A 10,588-nucleotide genomic window follows, 5' to 3' on the forward strand; every position below is an offset into this window, starting at 1 on the left:
TAGACTGACTCATTTCAGGTGATTCTTTGTCAAGGCCATCAGACAGTATGCTGCAGAGATCAAGTACATGTACAAAGAAATAGGAACAAGATTCCGCACCGATCGGTATTGAATCATTATCTCGTTCTTCATTCGGACACTGTGTTTTATGGAGAAATAGTGTATATAAAATTTGTTTTATGTAGAAATAGTGTATATAAAATTTGTTTTATGGAGAAATAGTGTATATAAAATTATAGGTTGGGGATGGTAGGAAATCAACACAGAATGCCTTCACTTGTAAATATGAATCACAATATGTTGTCTGTATAAGCCTCCTTGCCATCACTCCGTAATTTCTTACTTTATGATAGTAAAAAAAAAAATAACAGAACCTCGACACATAATTCCCCATGTGAAGCTCAGGAGAGCCTATAGGGAATTTGAATCCCGTTTTTGAAATTAAGAACCTAGACAATATAAGAATGATACTAGTATTATGAGAAAAACTTGAAATTCTCCCCCTCTCTGTCTAACCTTTTTGTACCTTAAGTTCCTTTTCGAAGAAATACAAAGACTGCCAGATTAAATCTGTTCACCTGGCCTCTTTAGTGCCGTCGCATGTTTGACCCACTTTTATGAGTGTCCAACTCCGGTCAGTTAACCTGGACGTAAGGTCATTAGATTTTATAGTACAGTTTATATCAAGGACGGTTCGCGTCAATGCGTACACGTACAGTTTTTTCGTCCTTCGGAATCGGACATGCGTGAAACACGCCATGGTTAAATCATTCAGGAATCAAGAATCACATGTGGCACACCGCTCTCTTGTGTAACTTTATTCCTAAAATCTTCTCGGATTTTTTTCTTGTTATTTCAATTACAAATTTTCACTTTTCCTAGTTCCAAAGTTTTCCAACGTGGAATTTAAACATCATAGGGATGCTTCAATATCAATTTGATCAGGACCTATATAGTATGTGATAAACATGGTCTTTCTGTTCCGGAGAAAACTTTAGTGCATATTTGCATTTTGCACAGCTTGATCCTGGCTCCATGATTTCTGCATACTTAAATCTGCACCACCAGGTGATATTTTGATATCAAAATAACATAACGCAGGCACTTGACGTTACTTATTTTTCTTTTAATAAAAAATATATCCCCTACCTAAAAATACATTTTATTATTAGGTATGGGGTATATTTTTTTCTATTAAAAGAAAAATAAGTAACGTCAAGTGCCTGTGTAAAATAACTAATCATAATCCTGCTGTTCTTAAGAAGTTCTAAAAGATTTTATTTTCTTCATAATTTCTGGAATACTGATCACCTTGGAGCAATTACGTGTTATGATGACAAAGATGTGAAACTTGGGCGAAATTAGTCTTTTCTTTAAAAAGGGCAACAACAAAAATCTTGGACGGTACTGAGTAATTTTCGTAATTAGCGATAAATATTTCCTAACTTCTCTAATTTCTTTTTTAAGGAACATTTTCTTTATCATCACAATTAAAATCTTTGTGCAAATCCCCTGTCACAAGTTCATTCACAAATCAGGCTATTCACACAATTTAATGGTGAAAGGTTAACAAATAATGAAGGAAGATAAGGAGAGACTTTGGTTTATAAACCCAACCTAATTAAACAATTTTATTACTTTTTGCATAAATAATTTTTGGCTGCATAAAGATTTTTGTATGTATAATATTTTTAATGTCACAGTTTTAAACTAATACAGGCAGTTCCCTCACAAACAACAACAATCTAATATTTCCCTTTTGTCACTTTTTACTTCTGTTTTCTAAATGACTGCAACCTTAGTAAGCAATAATACATCAAACGTGACTAAAATAATATAAATAGTCCTGTGAAAAGCCTCAATTTCCATTGGTTAGACCTACAATTCACTGAAGCTGTGACCTTGAGACAACTAATCAAAGTGAAGGCTTTATACGCTGCATAAAAACTGTGTCAATCAGTCCTACACCATTTGTTTAATGGCGTTCAGTCTCTCAAGGGATAGAATATAGAGAGATTTAAAAAGTTTTGGGCCCAATTCAAATTTTCTATTAGAGGGATCAGATAAAATTATTAACCGATATTTACTGGGAAAAACAGACTTAACAGAGAAACATGCTTGTTGCATCTTTAATACACACCAAGTATGACATTGTCTTTATTTCAGAGACTTATTTGTGAAGCATACATGCCAAATTTGGGATAATTAAAGCTTTGTATAAGGAGGTCTTTTCAAGTTTTTCTTTCCCTTGATTAAAATGTTCACACGTGTCTTGGCTCTATTTTCCTGACATTGGAAATATTACTTACAATTACTTACTTATTAAACAGGAACATCTTTTATAAATCTTAATTTCTGCTTGATTCTTAAAATTTGATTTCTTTGATCAATTTCATTCTAATCATTAAACTCTGCTAAGAAAACAAACATTTAAGAAACTTTTCTATGGTTTTAGTAATATTTTTTTCTACCTTTTTCTTTTTTCAATCCATGATTTCATTTTTAATGACTAATTAAAGACTGTGAGCATTTGTTGTGACTAAAGGTAGGTTACAATGATAATTGTGGAAGTGAAAACTGGCCTGGAAGGGACTAATACATGCATCAGATAAAAAGTTCGAGAGATAGATTGGTCAAATGAACACACATGGAGAAGCTCTCAGAATTTTATTATTAGAGGCAAATGGACTTGCTACTACACTACACCAGTACCTCAGGGTCAATTTACTTCTACACAAAAAAGGTAAAATTCATACATCAGAACCAAGAAAAAGAAGGCAAGTCTGCAGGAGTTATTCCCTCTTTGACATTTTGTCAGAGTGGTGTTTGCCAGTATATATTATTAATTTTCGTAAATCTATGCTCAAGTCTTTACCTTAAAAATATCGGTGTACTTTGATAGATGCAATATGTACCAGCACATTATTATTTATTCTACACACAATACATGCACATTATTATTTATTCTATACATATAAACTCTATAATTTACGCAGAAATGCTTCAACTTTTACTACTCTTTATAATTTTTTTTTGTTTCTATACACCTTTGAGACAACTATTTTCTGTAAATAAATATTTTAGTTCAATATTTAGTAGTTAAATATACATTGCATACTCATTTCCTGATTTACTGTATAACAGCTATCAATGTAGGTGACTTTCCATTTCCTTATTTCCAGACAAAAGTCCTCATTTCTGGACAACAGTGCACAGTACAATACTCTACAGTTTAGTACATTTAAATTGTACAAAACAATACAATACCATAAGGTCCCTGTTTTCAAACACCAAACTGTGAGGCACATGTTTGTCTGTCTAGAATTTAATCTCGATCTTCCACTGAAGTAAAACTACCTTGGCATCGTTTCCCACAATAAGAATCCATGGCATGCCAGAGAAGTACTCTAAATATCACAGTAAGTACGTACACAATTCTTCAGCACTATGGATGGTAGCAGTTGTGATGTACAAGTCAGATCAATGTCACCGCTCCCGACGTGACAAGGGCAGACAGTGGTTTATACCTCATTATGTGCTGATCATCCTTCTGTAAATCCACTATCTCCTCTCTGTAAAGAACAAATTAACATTCAAAAGTATTAAAAATAAGACTAACTTTTAATTCAAAACATGTTTCATCCTCAAGAATTTTTTTTTCTATGTTTAGCTACATCAACTTTCAACATTTCAAATATTTACATTTCCAACGTTCTCTTTCTCTGATTACCCTTAGAAAGTAAAGTTTGCTAATCAAATGTTTTGTGCATTTCAATGCACTCTGATCTACACATCATTTTGATATATATTTACATTTTCATTTCACAAATAAATGTAAATATAAAAAGTCAATGTCTAGTATGTTGGATATTCCAAGGACATTAATGACAAATGAAAATGCAGGACAATTTATGCAAAACAAGCTCCACCCTTATGCAAATTATCCCACATTTCTGTCATTTTTGTCCTGGCACACGGACTAGACAGTGATTCTATAACGTTATAATTATAAGTACAATACTGTACTCTGCTATGAATGCAGTATACTTTTACAAGACTGATGTATTTGTTCACAGCAATTAGCCACAACCCTAATCTAAGCCAGCATATCAATGGAAGCTGTTATTAATAATCATGCTATACCCTGTATCTAGTGTCTCTTCCTCCACTAGAACTCCATCAGTATCTTCATTCACCCGCAGAAACACGTAACTATCAAGATTCGGCCGAATTGCTGCAAAAAAATGTATATAATTTAAATATTTACTCAGTGATCTCCCTTTATTTCAAAGTAAAGAGATCAACTGTACAAACCTGAGGCTTTGAATTGAAGTTCATGACAAATCTCTGTGGACCTTAAACATTTCAATTTTGATTACTGTAGAAGTACATTCTTCCGCGTGGTATTAATTTACGCTATGTACGCGGTCACAAACTTTCCGCGGAAATTTGTCCCATCGGACTCAATATACATGTAAGGCACATAGTGAGAATCCATGAAATCCGCGTAATTTTCTAGCCGCAGATTAAAAGGAAACAGAGATTCCGCGGAATTTTGACCCCATGGAGAAAACTACATCTACAGTATTTTTAAGTCAAAGCCATCGATTGAAGCCGTCACTTTGGAAGGTATCTGGTTCTTAGGGAAAATACTGTTAACTTCAACATTCAGATTGAAAAAGCTTAATTAAAAGACAAACAAGAAATCTGTGAGCCAATGCTCACTAGTAATACCCCGCTCTGACGTAAATAAGCAATATCAGGTTAATATACACAAGTTCAATTACAGGCAGATGCACAAAAAAAATATGAATTTGACATCAGATTCATATCAAAATTAATCCCACCATATAGCATGCCTAACCACAGAGTGTAATAAAATTTCAAGCATCTGCTATGAATAGCTAATGAGAAAACTGCAACGAAGATTTGTTATGTATGAAATGCACAGACAAACAGGAAGTTGACATCAGATTTGAACAAAAATGTATCCCACCACATGGAATGCCTCAGAGAAGATTGTGTTAAGATTTCAAGCATCTGCGATGAGTAGTTGCTGAGAAAACTGCGACAAAATTTTGTTATGAATGAAACGGACAGACCCACAGACAAACAGGAAGTTGATATCGGATCTAAACAAAAATGTATCCCACCATATGGCATGTCTCAGAAAAGATTGTGTTAAAATTTCAAGCATCTACCATGAGTAGTTGCTGAGAAAACTGCGACGAAAATTTGTTATGTATGAAACGGACAGACTCACAGACAATCAGGAAGTTGAAATCGAATTTCAGCAAAAATGTATCCCACCATATGGCATGCCTGAGAGAAGATTGTGTTAAAATTTCAAGCATCTACGATGAGTAGTTGCTGAGAAAACTGCGACAAAAATTTGTTTCGGACGGACACACAGACAGACAGACACACAAGAGTAAAACAGTATACCTCCCTCTCCTTCGGAGCGGGGGTATAATTAAGTATGCTTTATTTTTTAACAAATAACTCGGTCTTTTGGAAGCTTGGCCTTATACTAAAGCATCATCCCAAATCAAATTAAATATAGTAACATTACTAGTTTGCTTTGGATCCATGGCCTGCAGATTAGGTGGCATGTGCCGTAGAACCAAATTCTTCATATGTGTTTCCATAGTAGCTGCATATCTACCGAAAAAGAAACATATCAAGTAAATCACTTTTTATTGCTATACTCAAAAATGCAAAAATCATCTTAGCTCATCTACAATGAAATAAATGGTAAGGTAGGACTGTAAAATTCTACACCAAATGGGCTAGGAAAGTTTCACTTTCAATGGAATGTCTTTATGTTATGTAATACATCTGAACAAGCCTTATCAGATACATAGAAATGTTAAAAATATATCAAACTTTTGAGAACTGTGGCAAAAGAACAGCATCAAATTTCTAAATTAGCTGAAAGGTCACACAAAACTTTGTGTTTGATTTATATATTTATTTTGTGTATTGTATAGATATTTTGTCTCCATGATACAATTGAAATGAATTTTTTTTAAAGAAATCTTCATGTTGTTTAATTTTTATATAAAAGTGCCTCTGGAAAGTGACATTAATATGGATAATAAAAAACAGTGAAGAAGAGTAACTCTTTCGCAAATGTGAATTCCTCTGGAGAAAGATGGCAAACATCTTCTTCTTGTCTGTTACTCTCCTGCTCCAAGATATGGTTAGTGAAACTCTCAATCTGGAAGCAAAATTCCATGTTAATATGCATATATCTTTAGGCTTACCTTAATTAAAGCACTGCTTTTTGCAGCTGCTATAATTTTCAGAGTGGGTCTTATAAAAAAGGAAACAAACAAAAACATGTTTGTCTTTAAAAAAAAAATCATTTTTTCTTGATTTTGCTGAATAACAAATCATAGAAATTTTTTTATAGAGAGATTAAAAATGTAAATAAGCTCCACTTATTTAAAGAGACTGATTGAGGGGGAAAATATCAAAATTGAAAATGAAACAGTTGCAATATCCTGAAGTAAAAATGCAAAAATCACCTAAAAACATGGCTGGAAAAATGTTTGGGTCAGGTGCAATTTAATAGTTTGGTATGCAACTGCAAACATTGCCAAACGAACAAGTATTTATTCTAGGCCCAATGTGTGTTTAATCTTCATAGAATTATTACACTGAGATGCAAAACATCTGATATCTAAGTCTGTTTATTAAAGCAAATCTGGTTTGTCCTCCTCTAAAGCAGCTGAAACTTGTGTTCTGCTATAAATACCTTCTTCAGTCTGCATCTGAGATAACTGCTAAGGACATATCTAATTCTGTCTATCTGAAAACAAGAGAAGGTCATTTAAATAAACACAAAGTGCAAAATACAATTTTTATACTTTATGTTATTTAAAACTGAATAAGTCATTGAATAAAGTAAAATAAAAATATTGAGTTAAGTTTGAACAAGAACTGTCCAAAAGGGACAAATACCCCCAGCCAGGTTTTCAGATTATGTAAAAGGTGTTCACAATTTGCTGAAACATTTAGAGTAAAAATATAATAGCTCTTTATATTTTTTAATGAATGAAACTAAGGTGTAGCTTAATAAAAAAAATATACTAAAAATATGCACCTTAGTGACCTTGAAATTGCCCAAAATACCTTGAATCAAGGTCATGACACACCCTCAGGTCATAAACAATTTGTGTAAAATAGGAACTCAAAAAAATCAATACTGCTAGAAATATGCACCAGGAACAATTTATGCACTTTTTCTTTCAATGTTGGACCTTGAACTTATAAGCAATCTTTGTGTTAATTAGGAACTAACCAACTTTATCCATAAGAAAGATATGGATGGGACACGAAATATGAATTTTTTCTTTCAGTGACCTTGAACTTGCCCAAATGACCTTGGGTCAAGTTCAAGACACACCCTCAGGCAATAAGCAATCTTTGTGTGAAGTACAATGTATAAAATTCTAGTGTTCCTCCGTAAAAAAGATATGGACCGGACACATTTGCACAGACAGCTGGACAGCAGGACAAGGTTATTCCTATATAACCCCCAAACTTTGTTTGCAGGGGGTTTAATTAAGTTTCTCATATCTACTGCATGTAAATCCAAAGTGAATTACTAGAAAAATATTAAAATAACAGTTTCTTTTGGAAACTGTTTACAGGTAAAGAGAGATAACTCAAATAAGCCTGACAGATTGAAGCATTTAATAGTTATCTTTGAATTCATGCCATTAGTTTTAATAGTTCACCAAGATTATAATTTATTAGATTTGGAAAATAATAAAACATCAATTTTTGGACAAATGTCAACAGAGCCTCGGGAGCTCTTCATGTAAGTACACGACTGATTTTTTTTTTTTTTTTTTTTTTTTTTTCAATTCAATTAAATATCAACTCTTATAACTATGGAAACACTTTTTACTCAGTTCAGTACAACACTACATGTATCAAACTTTTGTGGTCAAAATTAGTAATCTTTTGAGTAATTTTTGAAAAATCATTTTAAAAAAAAATAAAATTTCATCCCGATTGTCCAGACAAATTTGAATATTTATAGAGTGACAATTACCTCCATTCTATGCAGCACTACTTTGAAATCCCCCTTCTTTGCTCTCTTGATGTTTTCTTCCATTTCAGTAACTTGCTCTAGCATGCAGTCTACTAAATCTGTTTTAGACTCCAGCAGTTCAGGAGAAAATTTTTCATTCAACCAAGCCTAATTAAAACAAAATCATAAACTAAAATATATATAATCAAACAGTTATAAAATATTTATTTTCTTTTCATAAACAAGAAAATTAAAGATATAATATGCCACAGTACAGCCATAACCTCTATTTTCAAACTTGATGAGGCCTAGAAAAATACAGAGATATTCCAGGATTTGAGACAATTAACGAGGATAAAACACTTTAAATAAGAAATAAGTGGTTAAAATTTCTAAATCACTTTGACATATCAATGGTTTTTAAGATATTTGTGTTCCAGATCTTTAAGAAGAAGGTTCACTTATGTCCTTTTTTGGCCCTGTGAATTTCTGCAAAACTGAAACTGCTTAATTTCAGTTAACAATGCATTAAATATATCATTTAGACCTTTGGTTATGGCATGTCTATAAAAAAATGACATGATTTTCTTGCTAGTCAATGCTATCACAAAATGCATCAATTTCATCATTTTCTGAAAAAGTCTACAAAAACAGCCAATTTTGGAAGCTATTTTTCAAATCAAATGTACAGTAAAAACCAAAACTGTCACACAATATTTAATATAGAGCGCAACCTCTGATGTAAAATTAGCAACTAGTAAATAATAGAACTGTTTCTGAGGATTACAAGACATGTTTTATTTTTTAGATCAGAGGGTGTGCTCATAGTCATATTATTTTTCTTATATGAAAGTAGTCAAATTAACCTGTTTACACTAAAATTCAAGAACATTGCAATTCAATAAAGCCGGTGTTACAAGACCTGGAGCTTATGGAAAATTTTTTTAATAGGAAATGAAAGTAATATATATATACTACTAAGTCTCTGCTTTAATTTGATGTTTAAAATGGAATCTATAGTGTTAGTTAATAAATTGGTTTATCAACAGTGCCGTTTTATGCATAAAGTGAACCAAGCTCTTTAAACTATTGTTTTCTTGAAATTCGAAAGTAGATTTTTGCGTTTTAGACCTTTCATTTAAAATTATATTTTTCTTAAAATTAGTTTTAATTAGTTAAAATAATAAAATTGCGTTAAAAGTAATTATCCAGAAGTTAGACTTGTATTTATGATAATAAATAAAGGGCCAAATTTTCCATAAACTGTTAGATGGTTAGAAATAAGCTATCCTATACTTACAGCCCCATCCCCCTTATGAAATTTTATTGATGTATTGTATTTTCAAAGAATGTCAAATATATATATAGTCTCTGCTTTATTTTGATACAGAATCTATACATAATAGTGTTAGTTAATAAATTGGTTTATCAACAGTCACCCAAAGTGAGATATAATAGTTTTCTCCATTTGGGATCTTAAAATATAATATCCCAAATGGGCTATAAATGTTACAGTGCAAAAATTGAAAATTTTTATTTTGGCAAATATACTGATATAATATCAATCACCCAATATAATAGTCCATTTGGGATATAATATCCCAAATGGGCTATAAATTTACAGTGCAAAAATTGAAAATTTTTATTTTGGCAATCAATATCATAAATCTGCATCAAAACACTTAAAAAGGAATAACTTTTGGTAAGAAAGTTTTTCTGCAACCCTACAGTTTGTAAGATTGATCCCCAAGAAGTTTAGGAACTTCCGAGTGATCAATCTCCTAAACAATGGGCATACAGGAAAACTTGTCAACTAAGTTATTCTTTTTTAAGTGTCCTGATGCGGATTTATGATATTTATAGCCAAAATAAAATTTTTCAATTTTTGCACTGTAAATTTATAGCCCATATGGGATATTATATCCCAAACGGACTATTTTATCCCATTTGGGCGATTGGTCCCAACCTGCTATAGTAACTGTATTAACATTTCACAAATGACTGGGCCTCTGTGGACAGTGGATACACTAAATATTTCAGACTAAAATATGAATCATGTAAAAAAAAAAATATAGATAAATCACGACTTTAAAGTGATATCTAATCTACTTCATGTCGTATTTTAATCTTTTTTTTTTTATTTTCTTGCATTTGATTTTCGTGGTCAAACGCAGGTTCATCACGATCGGAAAAATTAAAAGGAAGTATTTAAGTCATACCTCCTCAAGTTTCTGAAGTACTTGACCGGCTGTCATTGCTTCAACTTCCTCATCACTGACTCCATCAACCTCGTCCAAGTCTGCCATTTTTCGCTCAGTAAAATATGAACAAATTCTAACTAGCGCGCCAAATCAACAAATGTTGTTTTCTTTACAAAAGAGTTCTAATTTTGTTCAGTCGTACGTAAAATTCTTCGAGACAAAGATTTTTTTTTTTTTAATCAACTGAACAATAATTTCTTTAAAATCGTCAGAATATCTATACACTGCCAAAATAATCTATCATGTGTTTAGAACCTATAAGATGCATTTTACAACCTCCTTT

General features: G+C 32.1%; 1 protein-coding gene across 1 annotated transcript; it reads right to left on the minus strand.

Moving 5' to 3' along the window:
- Positions 1-2,651: 2,651 nt before the first annotated feature.
- Positions 2,652-10,375, minus strand: LOC134240326 (DNA replication complex GINS protein SLD5-like). The gene is made up of 7 exons (XM_062722431.1): positions 10,264-10,375; positions 8,066-8,212; positions 6,761-6,814; positions 6,123-6,220; positions 5,573-5,661; positions 4,144-4,234; positions 2,652-3,572 (listed from the first exon to the last, which is right to left on the minus strand). Exons 1-7 carry the CDS (start codon positions 10,348-10,350, stop codon positions 3,476-3,478), a joined length of 663 nt encoding a protein of 220 aa, XP_062578415.1. The 5' UTR covers positions 10,351-10,375; the 3' UTR covers positions 2,652-3,475.
- Positions 10,376-10,588: the final 213 nt, after the last annotated feature.

Source organism: Saccostrea cucullata, unplaced genomic scaffold (genome assembly GCF_032062105.1).
Source record: "Saccostrea cucullata isolate Sc308-1 unplaced genomic scaffold, CSIRO_AGI_Scuc_v1 ctg43, whole genome shotgun sequence".
Classification (NCBI taxonomy): Eukaryota; Metazoa; Mollusca; class Bivalvia; order Ostreida; family Ostreidae; genus Saccostrea; species Saccostrea cuccullata.